Source organism: Panthera onca, chromosome B1 (genome assembly GCF_046562875.1).
Source record: "Panthera onca isolate mPanOnc1 chromosome B1, mPanOnc1 haplotype 2, whole genome shotgun sequence".
NCBI classification, from domain to species: Eukaryota; Metazoa; Chordata; class Mammalia; order Carnivora; family Felidae; genus Panthera; species Panthera onca.
In genome coordinates this window covers 57,037,086-57,060,038 of record NC_138342.1, presented here as the reverse complement: position 1 = coordinate 57,060,038, position 22,953 = coordinate 57,037,086, and the positions used below count along the sequence as shown (strand labels likewise).

The 22,953-nt window shown below is 38.6% G+C and overlaps 1 protein-coding gene across 2 annotated transcripts; it reads left to right on the top strand.

Moving 5' to 3' along the window:
* The first annotated feature begins 4,073 nt into the window (after nucleotides 1–4,073).
* Nucleotides 4,074–21,646, top strand: GRSF1 (G-rich RNA sequence binding factor 1). Of its 2 annotated transcripts, none has more exons than XM_060654921.3 (10): nucleotides 4,074–4,544; nucleotides 7,013–7,169; nucleotides 8,204–8,359; nucleotides 8,718–8,861; nucleotides 9,551–9,686; nucleotides 11,846–12,027; nucleotides 13,215–13,336; nucleotides 14,742–14,877; nucleotides 15,487–15,562; nucleotides 16,475–21,646. In XM_060654921.3, exons 1-9 carry the CDS (start codon nucleotides 4,191–4,193, stop codon nucleotides 15,534–15,536), a joined length of 1,437 nt encoding a protein of 478 aa, XP_060510904.1. In that variant the 5' UTR covers nucleotides 4,074–4,190; the 3' UTR covers nucleotides 15,537–15,562; nucleotides 16,475–21,646. The 2 variants fall into 2 exon arrangements, with proteins under 2 accessions (XP_060510904.1, XP_060510905.1); XM_060654922.3 differs by lacking the exon at nucleotides 4,074–4,544 and adding an exon at nucleotides 4,724–4,838.
* The last annotated feature ends 1,307 nt before the right edge of the window (nucleotides 21,647–22,953 follow it).

Genomic DNA, 22,953 nt, shown 5'->3' with positions numbered 1-22,953 from the left:
TTACTATTTCTTGATAGTACATTTCATTTAAACAACAAATTTCTAGAGACAAATCTTAACAAGCTAACTTTAACAAGTGCAGAAACTGTAGTATTTAGAAGTGTATTGGTCTGTCACGTGCCGAGCATAAATGGGTATATTTTATTCCTTGGCAGAATAGTTTTCCAAATGCAATCTATGGGAGAGACCTAAACATTGTTTAGCATGGACTTGTTAGTAGTGTCAATTGACAAAGCAGACGCAAGAAACACATCACTGCAGCAAAGACACATTTTTGAGTTTGTGGCTCCAGTCGATCAATTTTCCTTGTCAGATAAAAGAATGAAGCAATGATAGTGGTGATAAAATGCACCTCTTTGTCTTTCCTTGGAAGTAACTTTCCTGAAGTTCTCTTGCATCTAGTCAATGTAATAAACTTCTTCCTTTAATCTTGGATGATGAATAGCATCTTAACCACAGGTTACACAAATGGGCACCATTTCTTTATGGTACTTCACTTCCATCCCTTTTCCTTTTGCCACCCTAGGCTTATTGACATCCTTGGTTCATGATTTTTTTGTTCCTTTCAAATGCAAAGAAGGCTGTGGGGTGGGACCTTTAAGATTAACAACACTTCATTGCATATCAGAAGAAAAGTATGTTCACCTCCAAGAATTGAGGGGCACAGAGAATGTGTTCCTTCAGTTATTTATTAGTAATCAAACAATCATCCCCTTCCAGCTCCTCTCCCAGCTCACAATAATGTGCTCTTTAGAGTTAAGAGGACTTCTTTTGAAAATTCTTTCCTAGCAATGAGAGATGATTGTTTTTCTGTCCTCCTTATTCTCTCCTAAATCTAGTGTTTCTTTCCACCAATTGAGACTAGCTCTACCTCATAAATTCTTGTCAAAGAAGTAGGTTGACACTCTGTCAATGCTACTCGGTATATAGTACTATAATAAGTGTCAAATGACCATACCCAAAGAACAATATGCTTTATGATAGAAACCATGGAGGAACTCTCCTCTATATAAAGCTAATCTCTGCACCAGAGCTTTGATGCCTTTGATGCCTAGTCCCTTTCACCCTTCTAGGAACCCTCTCAACCAATTTCTCCTGGTTACTCAATTAAATCCTTATCGACTGAATCCTTGCCCAACATCATTTCAACATGTTCTAATCGAACCCAATTTAATCCAAACAAAGCAAAATGAAACGCACTTTTGAGCTATACTTCCTTTACTGACTTACCCCTTTTTCACCTACAAAATCAAACTTATTTTGGACTTCTATCTCCATTTCCTCATCCCTGCTTTATTCTGGCCTCTGCTATCACCCCTCCAAACAACTGTACACAAGATTCCTGAAGGCTTCCCATAGCACTAAATCTAAGATACTTTTTTCTTGTTCTCATCTCATTTGACAGGTAAGTAACGATCTTAGTAAGGACTTGACACTGGTGAATACTCCCTACTTCTTTCCAGAAATACTCCGTTGGCTTTCTTTAACTTGCTCTTATTTCTCTTACTGATCCTTCTCTCTTGCAACTTCATTTTCCTCTACAGGCCATTCAATATTGTAGTATCTCACTTCTTTTTAGGCCTTCTCTCTCTAACCTTGATCCTAACAATCTCATCCAAATCAGCAGTTTCATTTATACTGACAACCCCCAAATGAATATTTTTAGGACAGATTTCTCTGGCTTAACACAAAATGGGGTTGACTTGCTTCCAATATCTCTACATTGAATTCTAAACTTTCCCCACCCATCTCTCCCAACTCCAAATAACAATAAAATTACGGAAAACAATATTCCCCTCTCTAATGTAGCTTCAAATTCTGTTGATTCTACCTTCTAAAATCTCAAATCTTCCCTCTTCACTTCCATCATCACTACCCTAGTCAAGTCCCTCAGTGTAAATTATTTGTCCAAAAGTCTTTTCATTTCCATGATAAAAGTTTAGTCCTAGAAAGTGCTATACGTATTTGGGTTATAATTTTATTTATTTTATTTTAATTAATTAATTAAAATGTTTATTTATTTATTCTTGAGAGAAAGCGCCGTACAAGCAGGGGAGGGGCAGAAAGAAAGGGACACAGACGGGGGCGCCTGGGTGGCTCAGTCGGTTAAGCGGCCGACTTCGGCTCAGGTCATGATCTCACGGTCCGTGAGTTTGAGCCTCGCGTCGGGCTCTGTGCTGACAGCTCAGAGCCTGGAGCCTGTTTCAGATTCTGTGTCTCCCTCTCGCTGACCCTCCCCTGTTCATGCTCTGTCTCTCTCTGTCTCAAAAATAAATAAAAAAAAACGTTAAAAGAAAGAAAGGGACACAGAGAATCCCAAGCAGGCTCTGTGATGACAGCACAGACTTGCCACTCGAACTCACAAAGTGTGAGATCACGACTGGAGCCCACATCAAGAGTCAGATGCCCAGTCAGCTGCCCAGGTGCCCCTAAAATAATATTTAATACAACTTTTAAACCCTGGCGTTCCAGGGGTCCTGGGTTCCAGAGTAGCTCAGTTGATTGAACATCCAGCATTTGGTTCTGGCTCAGGTCATGATCTCACGATTTGTGAGGTCGAACCCCGGATTAGGCTCTGCGTCGACAGTGTGGAGCTGGCTTGGGATTCTCTCTTTCCCCTATCTCTCTGCCCCTTGCCCGTGCTCTCTCTCTCTCAAAATAAACAAACTTAAAAAAATAAAAATAAAAACCTGGTGTTCCGTAAGTCATTAGTGTCCATTTACAAAACTTATTGTTCTCTTTATATTATCTAGACATATATAAATCTAACCATCACTTTGATATTTGGTCTGTAAGCCTATTATTATATCCCTGACTGCATAGGGCATAGCATCATGCCCAGAACACAAAAAACACTTAATGATTATCAGATAAATGAATAATTTTTAAAAATTAGTTTCTATTCTCCCTTATGTTCTATTTTAATAGTGTTAAATATTGGGTGTTACTCCTGATTATAATCTGCAAAATTTCATTCTATGCATTGAGATTGCTAATCCATTCAGATTTGTGTATTATGGAGGATGGCTTCAGCTATTAACAAAATGAAGGCAAGAGTAAATATGGGCAGAATCCCTAACATGTTCACGGGACTGTGAATTCAGATGAATACTGAAAGGGTGATTGACATGATCCTTGGGGTTTGCTTTAAAATATTCCAGCAAAAAAAAAAAAAAATTGGGCGTGGTGGTGATAGATAAAACAAGAGTGAAAAGTGTTGATAATTTCTGAAATTCTGCCATTTTATTATACTTTGAGATTTTCTTGAATAAACAGTTTTAAATCTTTCAGATTTTCCTTTTTTTTTTTTTTTTTTTTTTTAACTCTCAGAACTCCCTTTTGCTTAATAATCTGTAATGGATCCTGGACTCTGGAGGAGGAAAACTTCACAACCAGTCCTTTTGCAAACCTCTGCCTGTCCACCTGTGAACACACTAACTTATTACAGGAGGCTTTATTTTTGCTATATACATTATCAGCAGATAAGTATCTATACACTTCCTTTTGAAAAGAAAGTTGTGGGGGGCACCTGAGTGGACTTCTGCTCAAATCAAGATCTCAGGGTTTGTGGGTTTGAGCTCAAGTCGGGCTCTGCTCTGACTGTGCGGAGACTGCTTGGGATTCTCTTTCCCGCTCTCTGCCCCTCCCCTGCTCTCTCTCTTTCTCAAACTAAATAAATAAATAAACTTTAAAAAAAACAAAGAAAGTTGGCCTTTGGCACAGATCTCAAATTTAGGGGGTACTAAACCTCCTCCGATATTATACCAACCTCTTTATAACCCGAGTAGCACAATTCCTCCTAGAAGCGGCCCTGTTGCCCCTCACGTCACGCATTTGGGGGACGGTGCTGGGGCGTCGCCAAGCTGGCGTTCCACGACTCGGCCTTCCCCAGAGCAAGAAGGCCTTCGCCTCGCCTCGTCCACTTCGGGCCTCAGTTTCCATCGAAGGAAAGAACAACCGGGCGGTCGGACCCAGGCCCCGTGGCCCCTCCCGACCCTCCGGCAGCCCCGCCCCGAGGGCGGAGACCGGGCGGAGCAGCGCGTTCTCCTCCGCCTCCTCCCGACTCGTTGCTGCCCCGGGTGCCGGCGGCGCATGTGCCTGGCACCCCCTCCCCGGCCCTGGATTCCACTCCCCCTCCGCTCGCGCTGCAGCCGCAGCCGCCTCCAGGCCCCGCGCCGCCTCCGGAGTCCATGGCCGGGACGCGCTGGGTGCTCGGGGCGCTGCTCCGGGGCTGCGGCTGCAACTGCAGCAGCTGTCGGCGCACCGGCGCCGCCTGCCTGCCCTTCTACTCGGCCGCCGGCTCCTTCCCCTCGGGCGTATCGGGCCGTCGCCGCCTGCTGCTGCTGCTCGGGGCGGCCGCGGCCGCCGCCTCTCACACGCGGGGCCTCCAGACCGGGCCTGCGCCCGCCGGGAGGCTGGCGGGGCCACCCCCCGCGGCCGCCTCCGCCGCCGCCGCGGCCGCGGCCTCTTACCCGGCCCTGCGTGCCCCTCTGCTGCCGCAGTCGCTGGCGGCGGCCGCGGGCCCGGCGCGGAGCTACAGCCAGGTAGGTGGGCGCAGCGAGGGGCCGCGCGCGGGACCCTTTCCCGGCCGCGCGCACGCGCTCCCGCGCCCCTCCGCGTGCGCCTCTCGTGCACACCCGGGGATCCGCGGCACGCGCCGCGCACCCTCCCCCCCCTTACCCCCGCCCGCCCAGTCCTCCTATTGGGCCCCAGAACAAGGGACGCTCTCCCAGGCCTCGGGTTTTCTCCTTGTTTTGTTCTCTCGAGTCTCTGGTCGGTTGGGCAGTGTAAGTGTGGCTAGGGGTGAATGTTGAGGCCTTGTTTCCCGCCGGCCCATGGTAGGTTTTGTGAGGCTGTTGATGCCCCCACCCCGCATCCCTGTCGCTCTCCGCCCGCTGGTGGTGAAGTTGGGAGGCTGGACCCGCGGAGGGTTGGGAGTTTCCGTGCAGTCAGAGCACTAGGCCTAGGCGGCCCTGGTGCGCCTCGCAGCCTGCTGATGGGGAGGTTCACGCACAGAGTTACGTGGGCTGGGTTCGTGGGGAAGGAGCCTCGTCGCCAGCGCTCCCCTCTCCCTCGTGTCCCTGGGGAAAGGCGGGCTGCCCCAGTTTACTGAAGGTCACCTCTGCACTTCACCTCCTCTAGCCGAAGGTCCTTTGGGACCATGGGTCGCCGCCGACGGGAGGACGGTGTGGAGACTGAAATATTGGGGGAGGGGACCTGGAAGAGGGGACGCTTAGGGGTAAAGCCAAGACTTGGGGACCCAGGAGGGAGGCTACAGTGTTTTCTTTTTTAAAGTCAGTGTGTGTCCTTTAAGAACTCGGATTGCAAATATTTTGTGCCTTGTAGGAAGCTTTCTTTTCTGCTTGTTAACGTGGCGTCTGGGAAATATCAGCACACGTTTTGACTACCCACTCCTGATACCTTGGATCATATTTATCTAATTCAGTTTGTGCTTCTCCTTGAACTTAAGGGAAACTGGGAGGCTAATCAGCATGGCTTCTGTCTGCCAGTGGCTGAGCTAATGGATTTGAATCCTGGCCCAGTACTTTGTGCTGCCCTTTTCGTAAAAGCTTGTGATGCTTGTGGAATTCTGGGAAAATGGGGAATGTTGCCTTTATTAAAAAACACAAACTATCTCTAATAAGCCTTTGCCAGCTGGCTACTCTCTTGATTATTTTTCTGTGAAATTGACTATAGTATCTGTTGAGCCTCTACTAGTGTTGTTACACACTGTGCTTACATTTATCATTGACTTCTTAAAATTCTATGTAAGTCTTCATGAAAATGAGGAGAACATACAGAGGAGTGAAGTATCTCCTTAGCCCGATAGCGTGCAAGTCACTTGTCTTAAAACCTGAGTTGTCTTTCCACATTGATAATTGTGCTTGTTGCATTTTTATTAAGTATGTAAGAGACTTCTGCCAGAGGTTTACATTTATCATTACTTCTTGCAGTTAGACGTAAGTCTTAATGTAAACGTGGGATGGTCCAAAGGAATCTCTTTCCTTAGGCCAGTAGAGTGCAAGTCTTAAAATTTCAGTTCTCGTTCCTGGTTATGGTTGTAGGGCTTATTGGAATCTTATTAAATTCCAGCTTTTGCTTAGTATTGTAAAATAGAGTTCTTTGGGTATGTCTCAGGTTTCTGTCACCTTATACTACTACTGTCACCTTTTATGATCTTTCCCTTATTCAGTTGGTCGTATTTGCCATTTGACAGATTAATCTTTACACGCCTCCTGCTGTCTTGTTTTACCCAGTCCTGTCTTTTATTAACTCCCCTTTGCCTACCAGGTTAAGGGAACACATTGAGCTTGACACTCAGGTGCCTCTGCTATATGGTACCAAGTTCCTTTTGCCAGCTCATCTTCTTTGGCTCCTAATTGTCCCTTGCAGTTTAGCCAAATGGGATTATTGCAGGTTTGCAAATGGACTGTTGTTCATGCTGCTTCTTTCCCTCACCTCTCAAACTGGAATGCCCTATCTTTTATATATGGCTGTCAAAATTCTGTCCTTTCAAGGCCCATCGTATATTATGTCTTGATTCTTCTGTTAATGCTCTGTTTTGAATTCCTCTAATAATCTTATATCTTAATTACAGCACTTAAAGCATCTTGTCTTGTAATGCTTGTCTTAGTTTAGATGGTAAGCTTTTTGAGATGAGGGCCTAACATGGCACATGGTGAGTAGGAGGCACTTGTATTTGTCAGATTGAAGGGACTCTTCTTGTCCTCCCTTAACTAAAATACTATTGTTATTGGGGCTGATGAATTTAAAAACAAGCCCTGAATAAAATTTATGTCCTGCCAAATCACTGGGATATACCTGCATGTTGCTTTAGAGTATACAATTTAAGCCAAAATAGGATGGGTTAGATTGGGGAAGTTTATTTCTTGCCTCTGAAATAGTAACTGTCTCCTAAGAATAACATTCGGAGTGTTAGTTTGCAGGAATAAACAATTTCTAAGTAGGTTGTCAGAGAAGTATTTTTACATTTTTCCATTTTTCTTGGAAGGAGTCCAAAACGACCTACCTGGAAGACCTTCCACCTCTCCCTGAGTATGAATTGGCTTCGTCCAAGTTAGGAGAAGAAGTGGATGATGTTTATCTCATTCGAGCTCAAGGATTGCCGTGGTCGTGCACTATAGAAGATGTGGTTAACTTTTTCTCAGGTATATTGTATGTATGTTTGAAATATGTAATTTTGTCTGAGTTTTTACTCAGACAGGGAGTCTCACAAAACCCAAGTTAAGCTATGCTATAGACGTCTTATTTGATATTTGGGAATTGTCTAGTTCTGACTGGTTTCATATCATACCAAGTAACACCATGTGTACCATTTGTGGCATATGCCAGGTTTAAAGACTTTAAATGCAACTAAAAAATGTGGTGTTCAAACTACATGGTAGAAACCAGTTTTCTCTGAAGTTCAAAAAGCAAAACCTGTTAGCTCTTTATATGTAACACATACATTTAGAATACAGGATCACTTAGTGTCAAGCGATATAATTTCCTTAATAACATTTTTGGAATGTTTACATATCTACAGTTAGTTTTTAAGTTCTGTATCTGACTGTGATTTTTAATATTCCTCTTAAAAGACCTTTAGAAGATGCCCCCTTAAATGTTATAAAATCATATAATAATATATTGTGTACTTTCATGTGCATAACATTGAGTGGGTCAAGTATTTTATGAAGCCAGTTACATCTTCAACTAGTTGCCATTATTAAGTATGCAGTATGGGGATCTTTTCCTTGGTAATGAAAAGGGGGCACAATCAATTATGGTAACAACATTATTCTTATAGCATTTTAGAGTTCTTATAGTTACGATTGTAACAAAAGAAAACACTTCTATATAAATCTAATCATATTTTAATTTTTTAAGTGATTTGAAACTGATTGTAGAAGCATTGGGAAGGGCATAATTTGTTCTATGTTGAGCTTGTTTGCTGTTGTAATGATCAGGAGATTATAAGCTTATATGTTAAGGTTTGCTGTCCTTTTCAAGTGGAACATCTTCCAGACATCCACCTTATTAGCATTCGGACGCCTTCAGTGATGGGGGTTTCTGTAAGGAATATGATAGGCATTTTGGTTCATGCTTTGTTTTGTTGTTGGAATTGGAAGATTGCATTCTAGTGACATTTATAATTGAAGTAAAAGTTTGATTTCTGGTTTTGATTTTACTCACATACTTTCAGACTGCAGAATTCGCAATGGTGAGAATGGAATACACTTCCTCTTAAATAGAGATGGGAAACGAAGGGGTGATGCCTTAATTGAAATGGAGTCAGAGCAGGATGTGCAAAAAGCCTTAGAAAAGCATCGCATGTACATGGGACAGCGGTATGTGGAAGGTACGTGAAGTCACGTTCTGGCTTTTTGCGATCAGTACGTTAGCCTGTACTGTCTAAGGCAGTTCATTTGATCCTTAGCAATAATGAAGTAGTTAGATGTTAGGAATATACCCTTTTGTAGGCTGTGAAAATGAAGCACAGAGATAATCTCAGTTTCTTATTTATAAAATGAGGATGTTGACCAAGTTTGCCTCACAAGATGGGATGTTTAAGTCATAGCTGGCACACAGTAAATAGTCAATAAATATCATTTGTTATTTTAAAATTCTTGGATAACCCAACAAGTGTGATTTTTTTTTTTAATGTCTTCTTCTTCTGTTATGTAAATTTGCGTACTTTTTGTGCTTTTACATTGTAGTTTATGAGATAAACAATGAAGATGTGGACGCCTTAATGAAGAGCCTGCAGGTCAAATCTTCACCTGCGGTAAATGATGGTGTGGTTCGTTTGAGAGGACTTCCTTATAGTTGCAATGAAAAAGACATTGTAGACTTCTTTGCAGGTGCTTTTCAGTTATATCATGTTTATGAATTATATCATGTTTATATCAGTATATCAGTTACATTATGTTCATGCCTTGTTTTTTCCTCCTGTTGTTTCCTTTTATATCTTAGATGAACCTTTTCTCCTAGGTAACTGCATTCAGTTATATTTGGTTCTTTAGGGGAGAACTCTTCACTCAGATTACCAATGTTTATATATTATAGAAATGTTTTGACGTATCATGCTGATCTTTGGTGGATGCCACATTTCAAAATTTTTTCATGTAGGTTTATTTTACTATTGACAAAGGTAATCTCTCATAAGAGTGGCTGTATTTGTCTAAGACAGTAACAATTTATATGGTTTAAAAGCATTATCATATAATTTTAGCTCTAAAAAATGTACCAATATTAGTCATGTTAGTCTAAATTCTTATTTCTCCTACAACACAATTAATGGCAAAAAAAGAGAGGAGAGATTGTGTGTTTTAGATGGACTGCATGGATTCTAAACATTCCGGAAATACAGATGTGTAGGTGTAGCTGGATAATAATTTTCATGTATTCAGCTTAGAGACTAGCAAAATATACCTAAAATTTTAATAATAAAATTCAAAAAAATTAATAGTATGTGAATGAATGTGTTATATTCTAAGGATAGAAAAGACTCCTGTTAGCATTAATTTGTAATAATTTTTTGGTGTCCTAGGACTGAATATAGTAGACATCACCTTTGTCATGGACTACAGAGGGAGAAGAAAAACAGGAGAAGCCTATGTGCAGTTTGAAGAACCAGAAATGGCCAACCAAGCCCTCTTGAAACACAGGGAAGAAATTGGTAACCGGTAAGTGAAGCAGATTCTAATAATGTGGAAGTATCATACATTGGGTCATTTTATGAATGCGCTGTGATAGAACTGTAAAATTATCTAAACACAGCAGAGAGAATAGCATGATGACATACAAATGCCTGACACTTAGGATTAACAAATTATTAACATTTATTATATCTGTTTTTTTCAGTAGGCATCTTTAAAAAGCATTTTCTTACCTTATGTGATCCAAGTATTATCACATCTAACAAAATTAGCAGTAATTTATTTACTAATGCCAGTCCATAATCACTTTCCTAATTGTATCAAAAATGTCTGAGTTGGTGTTTTTTTTTTTTTTTTTTTGGTGCCGGAATCTAGACATGGTTCACAAGGTGCATTTTGATTGTTATGTCTTCAGTTCTCTTAAACTAGGGCAAGTTCCCTTCTCCTTTATTTTTTTTTTTTTTATTCTCTTCCCCTTTTTAAATGCAACTAACTTGAACTAACTTGAATAAACTGAATCAGTCGTCCTGTACAGTGTCTCATGTTTTATATTGATCTTATTGCTTCTTCATTGTGTCACTAGTTTCTTTGTATCCTGTCTTATTTCCTGAAAACTGGAAGTTAAAGCTAAAGTCTTGATTCTTGATTCAGGTTAACATTTTGATATGGACACAATATTAGGTGTTTCTGTATACTGCATATTATATCACATTAGAATGCATATGATGGATGGGTTCATTTGTGTCAAATTTGGAAGAGTACTCAAAAATGTCAAATTTTAGATTGCTGTTTTACTGCTTTCTGGCTGTTTTATTTGGCTGCTTTGAAGTTTAAAAAAAAAAAGAAAAGCCATTTTAAAGTTGTGTATTTCAGGATCTTTGTATAGAATTGATTCAAAGGTCTTTATTAAATTTTTAGATAAAAATATGTATGCAAAAAGTACCCTCTCCCCCCATTTTCTTTCAGTAGTCTTCATGTTTTCTTGTATGTCTTAGGACAAATACGTCAATGTTTTTATGTGGTAATGTTATGGCAGTGTATAAATCTCTTCAATAAATTAAGAAGTGGTGCCTATCTAATAGTTATGGATCTGTAAATACAAATGATTTTTGCAATTCAATCTTGATAACTTAATTTGGAAAAGCAGTCTTGAGGAAAAAAAAAACACACAAAAAAACAAGCTGGTTCCAGAAGCTTGGATTTAATAGATAATCCCACTGCCAAGTAGATAGCAAGTCAGAATTGACATTTAGTTCATGAATCCTCATTGACATCTTGGTGTCGTTCTGGGGGAAGTTAACTCCTCATATACTGTGAATTTTTTAAAAAATACATTTATTTTGAGAGAGAGAGTGCGATTGGAAGAGGGGCCGAGAGAGAATCCTAGGCAGGCTCCACGGTCAGCACAGAGCCCAGCACGGGGCTCGATCACATGACCATGAGATCATGACCTGAGCCAAAAATCAAGAGTTGGACACTTAACCAGCTGAGTTACCCAGGCGCCCCTGATTTTTAATATCTTATACAGATATCACTAATTTTCACAGAATTGACTTGTGAGGCTTCAAGAGATTGATAACCAACTACAAAAAAACAAAACCTTTCTTACCAGATTATTTTCATACACACAATTAATCTTTGCATAGTTGTCCTCATGAAGCAAGACAGAATAGAAAATACTGTTAAAGGGTGCCTGGGTGGCTCAGTTGGTTAAGCGTCTGACTTCAGCTTAGGTTATGATCTCAGGATTCGTGAGTTCAAGCCCTGCATCAGGCTCTGTGCTGACACCTCAGAGCCTGGAGCCTACTGCAGATGCTGTGCGTTCCTCTCTCTATACCTCCCCCACTCGTGCTCTGTCTCTCTCTCTCAAAAATAAACATTAAAAATATAAAAACTAGGTAAACATTAAAATTTTTTTTTAAAAAAGAAAGAAAATACTGTTAAAATGTATATGAAGAAAGCTGTTATCTTGGGCAGGGATGTGAGAAAGATTGAATCAGTGACCTGTTCTGTTGAGAGTAGTTTTCATGGGCTAATATCTATATCTTATCTTACTTTTCCTCCATCACTTGTGTTTCATAACATCTTTGTGTTGGAAATATTATATATGTATGTTTTATTTTAAACGACTTCAGTCTAAAGTTACTTTGCATTGCTTGTGCCTGTTTACTTTTGCTTTGACATAGATATATAGAGATATTTCCAAGCAGAAGAAATGAAGTCCGAACACATGTTGGTTCTCATAAGGGAAAGAAAATGACATCTCCTACTGCTAAGTATATAACTGAGCCAGAAATGGTCTTTGAAGAACATGAAGTAAATGAGGATATTCGACCCATGACAGCTTTCGAAAGTGAGAAGGAAATAGGTAAGGACCTGCATCCTGTTGAGATTTAATGAATCTGTCTTGTGATACTAAAATATTTTTTAAGAACATGTTGTATGAAATGATTAGATTATAGGACCAAGGAATTGAGTTGAAGATTTATTGGTCTTTGAGTGTAGTATGTACTTTGAATATGTGCAGCAGGGCTTAATTATTTCATAAAGTTTTTTTTATTTAATCGTTTTTGTAGATTCTGTATAAAAAGTTGGGTGGCACAAATATAAAAGGAAGTAAAATGTCAACATTTACAGGTGAGGGGTGCCTGGATGACTCAGTCAGTTAAGTGTCTTACTCTTGGTTTTGGTTCAGGTCATGATCTCATGGTTTGTCAGTTCAAGCCCTGTGTTGGGCTCTGCGCTGGTAGCGTGGAGCCTGCTTGAGACAGAGTCTCCCCCGCCCCTCCCCTGCTCGTGCTCTCTGAAAATAAATAAATTTAAGTAAACAAAGATGAGAAAAGATGTGGGTAGAGAGCAGAAATGTTGACTGAATTAAAGAGTTTTGTTTGTCTCTGTATTTAATTATTACTCTGATTCCTGACCACTAAGCAACACTGAAGTTTGATAAATCCTTTTTAAACTGGTGCTATGGGATTATCCCATTACCATATGTATTTTTTAAGTGGCTATAACCCCCCAAATTTCTGTTGCCTCTATTTCTTCACTCATAATCATTTTTCTTCTCTTTGTTCTTATAGAAAAATCTGTAGTTTGTAATCTGGTATTAGTTTGAGGCACTAAATCTTTGCACTAAATCTTCATGGGGGTTCAGGTGATATTTGTTAGGTGTCACACATTTCAGATTATTTTTGCTTTTAAAATTAAAGCCCTTCCTGGGGCTCCTGGGTGACTCAGTCAGTTAAGCGTCCAACTTCAGCTCAGGTCATGATCTCGTGATTCCAGAGTTGTAGACTCTTTGCTCTCAGCACAGAGCCTGTTTCAGATCCTCTGTCCCTCTCTCTCTCTGCCCCTCTCTCTCTCTGCCCCTCCCTGCTTGTGTGTGCTCTCTGTCTCTCTCTCTCAAAAAATAAAAAATAATTAAAAAAATAAAGCCCTTTCTTACTGGTTCAAGAAGAATTGAATAATTGGACATAAAGATATGCCTAATTATAACCTGTTAATAACCCTTGAAGCCTTTATGTTCCTGATAGTGCTTTTTGTTCCACTTCCCAGAATTGCCTAAGGAGATGTCCGAAAAGCTTCCAGAGGCTGTTGATTTTGGAACCCCATCTTCACTACATTTTGTCCACATGAGAGGATTGCCTTTCCAAGCTAATGCTCAAGACATTATAAACGTGTGTGGCAGTAAGATACCCAATCTCAATAGGTTTGAACAAAAGTTCTAAAATTGAACTTATATTAATTTGGGAAAGATAGAGAAGAAAATACCATATTTCTGAACTATCTTTGGACAGTAAGATGGCATCTCCATTGTTGTAGAGGCTGAGAAGTGTAGATTTTATTAAGGTCAAATGTATAATGATAAAGAGGATTTTACAGATACAAAATAATGTGGTATATGTTTAGTATTCTAATTAAGAAAGTTTGGGGCGCCTGGGTGGCGCAGTCGGTTAAGCGTCCGACTTCAGCCAGGTCACGATCTCGCGGTCCGTGAGTTCGAGCCCCGCGTCAGGCTCTGGGCTGATGGCTCGGAGCCTGGAGCCTGTTTCCGATTCTGTGTCTCCCTCTCTCTCTGCCCCTCCCCCGTTCATGCTCTGTCTCTCTCTGTCCCAAAAATAAATAAAAAACGTTGAAAAAAAAAAAAAAAAAAAAGAAAGTTTGAAAAAAACAAAACACCAAAAGAGATAAACACAGACAAAAAAACAAAATAGGAAAGTGTGGGTTTTCTCCAAAATGGTTCAGCTTATTCATTTTTGAGTTTAGGAAACAGACTCAGAGGGAATTTGTCACAAGGCAGTTATATACTAAACAAGAATCAAGTGTTCCTGTGCTTAGAACCATGTAGGCTTCTTCATCAGGATTCCCTAATTCTTGGAGAAAAGGAATTTTAAAAATACTCTTATAATAGATAGTATATGAAAACAAAAGGAAGCAATAGCCATATTGACTTCATGAACTTGAGGACATATACGTAAGGTAGATTCCAGCCTAGACTCTTCAGTTAGTGGTGGGGCCTCAAAATTGTCTTCATTATTTTAAAAAAAACCCGATAGGAGTCATATCTTTAACCAGACGGAAGTTGCACAATCTCATTAAAGTATTACATTTGTGTTGCTTTGGTTTGAAATGATAACCACACTCAGTGTGGTAGTGGTTTATGTAGTGCTGGTAAAAAACCTGATTCACAGGTACATGTCTGATGAAAATATGGTAAAAACGACTTATTAAGAAATGAAGTATATTTGATGGATGCTGTTTAGAAACAGGGAAGGATAAATTAGGAGTAATAAAAATAGTCCTTGTTGGCATAAAACAGTTTGAGTATTCTTTGTGTAGTGTACTTATAGTTTACGTTTTCAGTGAACAAATATTTGAAATGTAACCTTGAGTTCCAAAAGGATCAGAAAAGCCAGAAGAGATGGTAGATGTGTAACTACATTGTTGCCTAAGGAGATTTCCTAAAAACAAATTTATTGAGCGTATGAATCAGAGTCTGAAAGAAAAAAATGCAGAACCGTAAGACTTCTAGAAATTGGGCCTCCTACCATTATGTTCCTTTTGGCTTCTTTTGTTATTTAGTTTTTTGCTCCACTGAAGCCTGTTAGGATCACCATGGAATACAGTTCCAATGGGAAGGCCACTGGAGAAGCCGATGTGCACTTCGATACCCATGAGGATGCTGTTGCAGCTATGCTCAAGGATCGGTCCCATGTTCGTAAGTGCTGCTCATGGTTTCCATTGTCATTTTGGATGTCTGTCTTTGCTTACAAATGCCTTTCTGTGTTTTGAGTTTACCTAGACTTTTTACTTGGGTAAACTTGCTCTGTTAATACTACTAAATTAAATGTAAAAAGGGCAAAACACTATATTGTAATGAAAAGCATTTGTTTGCTAATTCTGCATATTTCTATACAGAGTTAGGTAGGGTTTTTTTTGCTTGTTTTTTAGATTTTGTTTTTGTTTTTAATTAGGAAAAGTAATGGACAAAGGGTTTGAGTTGCTGTCTTGAACTATGAGAAAATGGCTGCAGTATTGTTTCTCCCTTTTTAAAAGCTTTATTTTTTTTGATTTTGATTTTATTTTTTGAAGTTTATTTTGAGAGTGAAAGCACGAGTTGGGGAGGGGCAGAGAGAGAGAGAGAGAGAGAGAGAGTGTGAGTCAAGCAGGCTCCATACTGTCAGCATGGAGCCTTACAGGGGACTGGAACCCATGAACCCCTGAGTTCATGACCCCTCAGCCAAAGTCAGATGCTTAACCGACTAAGCCACCCAGGCACCCCTTCCTCTTCAGTTTCTTAAAATGAATCTTTTTTTGTCATTCTCAGACCATAGGTATATTGAATTGTTCCTGAATTCATGTCCAAAGGGAAAATAAGACTTCCAGGGACTCCAGATAATAAGGTAAATTTAAAAGGTACAATTGTGGGAATTATTTTCAGTTGATAAATTAAGCATTAACTCATTTATAATATGGTGGAAACCATTTTTTTTTTTTAATGATCAAACTAATCATGATATTGAGCATCACAAAGAATCTTTTGGCATCATTCCCAATATTCATGATATGTGCCTAAAATTAATTTTTACCTTTAATACCTATTAATTATATCACACTGAAAATGTGCTTACGTTAGTTTTTCTTCCTATAAAATTTAAACATATTTTCTCAGTTTCTAAGATATTAAGACGTTTAAAATGATTCTTCTGAAATCGGGGTGTACATTGTTACGTTCACTTAATGTAACACTGTCTCTTTTCCTAAAAAAGTGTTATGAAAATGGTTGTCCTAGGAAGTACATGATTTCATAGTTAACCTATGACAAATCTAAATGTTTTGATGTCCCCTCCCTTGACTAAATGTTATGTGGTATCTTTTATTTCCCCCTAAAATCTTTTAATGTATTATAATCATTATTTTGTATATAGTGGTACATTTGAGACTGTTAACTAGAATGATTTCTTGGAAATACATGGAGCATTTCTTTACTATAGTTGTCATAGGCTATTTTTGAATATTAAGTCCCACAATCTTGTGATGTTAGATATTAGTTAAATCCATGTTAAATGTATTTTGTGCTTAATTGTGAAGATCTACTGTCTTCATACCAGGCTGTAAACACTAATGCCTAATAATTGTCCTTAACTTAATGGATTTGTCACCAAATGGACTTGCACTAAACCAGAAAGAAAAGAATTGATCATTTTAAATGGTCTGGGAATGGGTATGATATGGCAACACTTTTTTTTTTTTTTTTTTTGGGCAACACTTTTTCATTGTGCATAAATGTCCAACATTTTTCATTTTATTTTCAGGATGAAACAGGAAGCATTTCATTTGCACATCTTTCCTGGACGTGGAGTATAAAGTTCCAGTTTTGTAGCAGCAACTGATAGAGAAAGGATTTGGGGGTTTTGGGTTAATTGCTTATAAGACAAATTACATAGTGGACTATTTAGAAAAGAAAAGGAAAGTTTCAGTTTGGAATTATGAAATAAACCACAAATTTAAATTTTTGTTTAATCTTCAGGATCTGATTTAAAAATCTGGTTTTTATTTTATACGATTAAACGCTTTGTTTTCATAGAAGTTATGTTACCCATTGTAAAGACTACATATTTTTTTTCAGCACTGTCCTTGAAAATATTCCTCCCATTTTGCAGATGATCTGTTTGAGGTTTTGTCTTTCTGCCTATGAATTAAGAGCTCTGATTGTAAAACTTCTCTGGAATGAAATGCTGATTTATTTTAACCAAATACTCACCAAAGCAAGGAAAGGTTTCAGACCTTCAAACCATTATGGTTTGGCAGAGTAGTTTTAATTTTAGGTGTATTAGATTACTTAGGTAGGGGTAGAAATTTAAAAGAAAGAATCAAAACAAAAAATAAGTACCACAGGTTAGTGAGTGTAAATGACAACAATTTGGCAGTTTTAGGTCTTTAGAAATGTTTTGCCTTTCTACGCCTTGTGCTAAAGGCATTTGACATTGGTGCCTGTAATACTAAAGGAGAGAATTCTAGCCTCAACTTAAAAGTTCACTGAACACCCACCCCCAGCGTTTTTTGATTTTGGGTAAATCATAAGGTATGTGTTAGTCTCAAAACTGTGAAGTGACATGTCAGAGAACAGTCCTGACTGGTAAGGACATTAATGGCTTCACTTGAATTTAAACCAGCTCCCTAGAGGAAAAAAATGTGTCTCCTCATTTGCTTTTTCAGTGGGATAGCATATCCCATATTTTAGAACAAGTAGGGGTGCCTTGCTTAAATAAAAATAGCATTTAATGTATAATTGTGTGAAGGGTTTATGGATAAAGCTGTACTTCTGTCACGTTGTGACAGTACCTTCTGCTTAATATTAAACAGCTTGTTATTTAAATATTGGATCAAAATGGCTGGCTTCAAAATGTAGTCGTTAATAAACTAACTTTCTGTGCACCTGTGTAGGAGAATCAAAGTCCTGTATACTTTCTTTGCCTTGTTCCTGTTCTCAGGGTGACGACTGCCACATAGTTACCAGGAGATACAATTCTAGTTCTTAAAATTGAATTAGCCCAGATTTCTGAGAGGTGATATCTGGAAGAGAGATGACGCCTTCTGTCACCTAATACATAACCATATTTGATTACCAGCTAAGATATGAAATCACTGTACTGTAAGTAGTCAATAAATGAAGGCTTGTTTCAGGCTGCAGATTACCTAAGAGTATTTATTTTGGAGTGTGTGTATCAACCAAATATATTTTTGTTACATCAAGTCCTGGTATAGTGTAAGAAGACATTGTTAATTTTCATTTGTGTTTTTATCATATGAGCTTGAAGTAACCATCTTAACATCTTCAGTATTACTACTTAAATAGAAATGTGTTTTCATATATGGTTGAGTGTATCAAGCTATCAGAACTGGTGTCTATAGCAGAGTGATCTATTAGAATATGATCTTTTCTCTCTGTTTAGCAGTAGGTATCTAATTTGCCATGAAAAAAATCTGTAGGAACTGTTGGGATTGGGGTTGGTGAGAAATTCATTTGCAAATATTTTAAAGCCAATGAATTTTCATTTGCACATCTCTAGGAAAAGAATGAGAGCAAAGCTTATGTGGTGGGTAAGCATGAAGGGGTGTATCTTACCACACTAATGACTGAGTACTGCGTACAAAAGGTGGCCGTTCTTGGGAAGTCATTTTATAAATTCAGACACTTTACTCCTTCCTTGAATAGGTGATAGCTAGTAATTTAGGCTAGTAAACGAATGATTGCTGAGACGGCAAATGTAGTTACTGGAAGGGGAAGAAAAGCACATAATAGATCAAGAGTAATCTTTTATTCCATCCAATCAAAAGACATATTTCTCTCTCCTGAACTTTGACAAGACTGGATTGTGTATTATTATTAGCTATTGAAAGAAGTAATGACAGTGAATTTCGCCCTTCTGCTTGGGTCCTTTTGTGTCTTTATAATCTGTTTTGTGGTAAAGCTATAAAAATAGCAGGTTTGGATATGGCCAGGTTACCCATCCTGCTTTAGATAGCTACTAGAATTGCAGGAGGGAACTCTGTGTAGACACCAGGAGGAGATGGCTAAAGATCATGATCTGATTGATAATACCTGCTGATATGAGAGAATGAAGCAGTGTCCCAAAGTGTTTGTCCTTCTGCCTGGTCGAATAAGGCTTCTGCCAGGTAGGAAAGGAGACTGTCCACTGTGGACTGGAAGTCTCTGCGGTGTAGGGAGGAGGAAGCAGGAGAAGGCCACTTACAGCCACATGCCCTTTTGAGGCAATGGCCTTGCTCATTATTAATCAACATGCCCTATTGGCATCCTCTGCCATAAACAGTCCCTTAGCAGATTCTCACTTGGAGAGGTTTTTTTTGAGTTACATCCTATTCACTAACATTCCATTGTTCTAAGAGTTTCCCCTAAATTATGTGAAAAGGTTCACATTCAATTGGCAGGACCTTATTATGGAGTAGAATGGTTTATCGGCAGTAAAGTAGAGGCAGGCCTAAGTTCCAGGGGCTTTGAAAAAAATTGCTGTAATGTAGTAGGAATACATTTTCCCTCAATTCAGCAGATTAGAAGAGAATCTCTGAAGTTTGTAGGAAGGGAATAAAGCTGCTATAAACATTCATGTGTAGGTTTTTGTGTGTACATAAGATTTCAGCTCATTTGGGTAAATACCCAGGAGTATGATTGCTGGATCATATGGTAGGACTATGTTTAGGTTTGTAAGAAACTGCCAAACTCTTCCTAGGTGGCTGTGCCATTTTGCATTTCCACTAGCAATGAATGTGAGTTCCTGCAGCAATTTGTTCTTATCAGCATTTGGTGTTGTCACTGCTTTGGATTTGAGCTATTCTAATAGATGTGTGCTGGTTCTCTTGTGTTAGCTTACAATTCCTTGGTGACCTAAGATGGTCAGCATCTTTTTATGTGTTTATTTACATCTTCATATTACCTTTGGTGAGACGCCTTTGGTTTGGTTTGCCGCCCAGTATTTTAGGTGGTTTTCTTACTGAATTTTAGGACAGGGATATATATAGGAAGGTTTAGTTTGGCTCTTAAATCTGTATGATATGAAAATAAATGGTGGGGTAATTTGTAAATTGTTTATATTTTATTTTTTGAATGAAATAAAATTCAAGAGATATGAAAGGGTAAACAGTGAAGTCTCCCTCCCATCCTGTTCTTCAGCTAGATCCCCTTCTCAGGCAACCCTGCCATCAGTTTCTAGTGTAAACATCCAGTGATATTTACTGTGTAGATAAGCAAATATTAATAGATATTTTCATTTTAAAAATATAAATTTATAGTATACTATACATGCTGTTCTGTGCCATTTTTTTCCATTTAATAAATCCTAAAGATCATTTTATATCCGTATATAAAATCCTCTCATTTTTTAAAATGTACAGTATTGATGTACATAATTTAACCTGTCCCTTACTGGTGAACAGGAAAATTGCAATCTTTTGCTACTGTAATGCTGAAATGAATTACCTTGTAATAAACTTATGTCATTTTGTACATACATAAATTTCTCTAGGATAAATGGTCAGAGTCTGTGCACTTGTAATTTAGATCTACAATTAAACTTATGTCTGTAATTTGTTTTTTCTTAGTTTGCACCAGCAATGCAAGTGCCCATTTTCCCATAGCCTCATTAACACAGCATATTAGCAGTCAATTCTTGGCCAATCTTGAGAGGTTAAAAAAAAACCCCAAAACACAATGGTATTCTTCTATGAGGTGGCATTTCATGTTTAAGACTTGTGGGATTTCCTTTTCTGTGAATTGTCTTTTTTTTTCTCTTAAAATCTCCATCTACTTATTCTCTTCATATTAATCTTAAAGTAAATCCAAGACATGGCATCATTTTATCTAAATATATTTCAGTATATATCTTTTCCTTAAAAAGGACTTTAAAATAATACCACCATTCCTAAAAATACTAATTTCTTATCACAAATATCTGAAAAAATGTTTTGAAAAGTTGATTTGAATCAGGATCTAAACAACAGTCCACGCTCTGCAGTTGGTTATGACTTCCCCTGTAATATTTTTTATTTTTTTATTATTATTAAAAAAATTTTTTTTTAATGTTTATTTATTATTGAGAGACACAGAGAGAGAGACAGAGCATGAGCATGGGAGGGGCAGAGACAGGAGAAGACACAGAATCTGAAGCAGGCTCCAGGCTCTGAGCTGTCAACACAGAGCCTGACGTGGGGCTCGAACTCACAAACTGTGAGATCATGACCTGAGCTGAAGTTGGACCTTAAGTGACTGAGCCACCCAGGCGCCCGGCCTGTAATATTTTTTAATAAAAAATTTCAAGCATACAGAAAAGTTGAATTATACATATACCTAAACCTACGCCTAGTAAAATTTTGTCTTATTCTCTTCCTCACTTTATATCTGTATATTCATCAAGCTATCTTCTTTTCTTTATAGATGTCAAAGTTGCAGACATTGATCTTAAGCTTTGATTGATCTTAAGCTTGATCTTAAGCTTTTTGGAATACATATTGTTAATTAGGGTTTTTTCTTGAAGTAAAATTTACAGTGAAGTGAACAAATGTTAAGTGTACCTTTCACTTGATGCGTGTTAATGTACAATTGTGTAACACAAACCCCTAGCAAGCTATGGAGCATTTCCATCACATCAGAAAATTCCTTTTCCCAGTCAATTCCTACACCACTCCCATCCCTTCTCCCTGTTAGAATTTTGTTTTCATCATAGATTAGTTTGGCCAATTCTAGAACTTCATATAAATGGAGTCATACAGTATGTATTCCTGTGTAAATTTTCACTCAGCATGTTTTGAGATTTCATTAATATGTTTCAGCTCTTTGTTCCTTTTCATTGCTGAGTAGTATTCCATTGTATGAACATTTCACAATTTAACCTTTCACTTAGGTGAACAACTGGTGGACAATGGGCTGTTTCTAGTTTTTGGCTCTTATGAATAAAGTTGCTATGAACATTCTTGTGCAAGCCTTTTTGTGGATCTATGTTTTAATCTTTTCAGTAGGAGAATATCCTAAATTGTAAGATTGATTATCTTTTTAATTTTACTAGAAATTGACATACCTTTTTCCAAAGTGGTCATCCTATTTTATATAGACCAACAATATGAGAGTTCCAGTAGGCCCACATCTTCATTGTTTGGTGCCAGCTTGTAATTTTAGCTATTCTGTGTGTAGTGGTATGTTGGTTGTGGTTTTAACTTGCTGTTCATGATGATGTTGAGCATTTTTCATGTTTATTGGCCATACAAATATCTTCTTTAATGAAGATGAAGTGCCTATTATTTCTTTTAATCCATGTTTTCCCGTCCATTACTTTTGCCCTTATTTGAAGAAATAAGATTTATTTATAGAGGTTTCCACAAACTGAATTTTGCTGATTGCCTTTTTGTGATGTTTTTATATTGTGTTTGGGTTTTTTCTTAATAGGAGCCCTTCTTTTTTTTTTTTTTTTTTAATTTTTTAAAAATGTTTTTATTTATTTTTGAGACAGAGAGCATGAGCAGGGGAGGGGCAGAGAGAGGGGGAGACACAGAATCTGAAGCAGCCTCCAGGCTCTGAGCTGTCAGCACAGAGCCCGACGCGGGGCTCAAACTCATGGAGTGTGAGATCGTAACCTGAGCTGAAGTCAGACGCTTAACCGACTGAGCCACCCAGGCGCCTCATGGAGCCCTTTATTCTTGCAAGGAGCTACCTCTGTGAATACCTTTCCCTCTGGCACTTTGGCATTTTGGTTGCTTATCATGGTAGAAATTATTTTTATGGGGGCGCTTGGGTGGTTCAGTCAGTTAAGCATCCGACTCTTGATCTCATCTCAGGCCTTGATCTCAGGGTCATGAGTTGAAGCCCCTCATTGGGCTCCATGCTGGGCTTGAAGCTTACTTTTTTAAAAAAACAAAAATTATTATTATGTGGTGCAATTCTTAAATCTCCCCTTGTATGGCTTCTAGGTTTTGTGTCACAATTAGGACATCCTAGTGAAATGATTTTGAAAGTACCTGGTAACAAGGCATGAAGCCAAGGTGGATTGGAATATGGATGGACCTAGTGAAACTCACAAGGATCACCAAGATACATTTAAGAAGAAGCCTTCCAAATGATCCAGACTGAATTTGAAGTCCACAGGTGAAATTTCACAAGTATATTCAAAGACCCGTGATTGCAAAACATAACTGGTTCTAACTGAACTAAAGAGGCTCTCAACCTTTCTTTCTGCCACGTGACAGTGACATTAGGGAATAAAGACCAAGAGTTAAAGAGAAACTG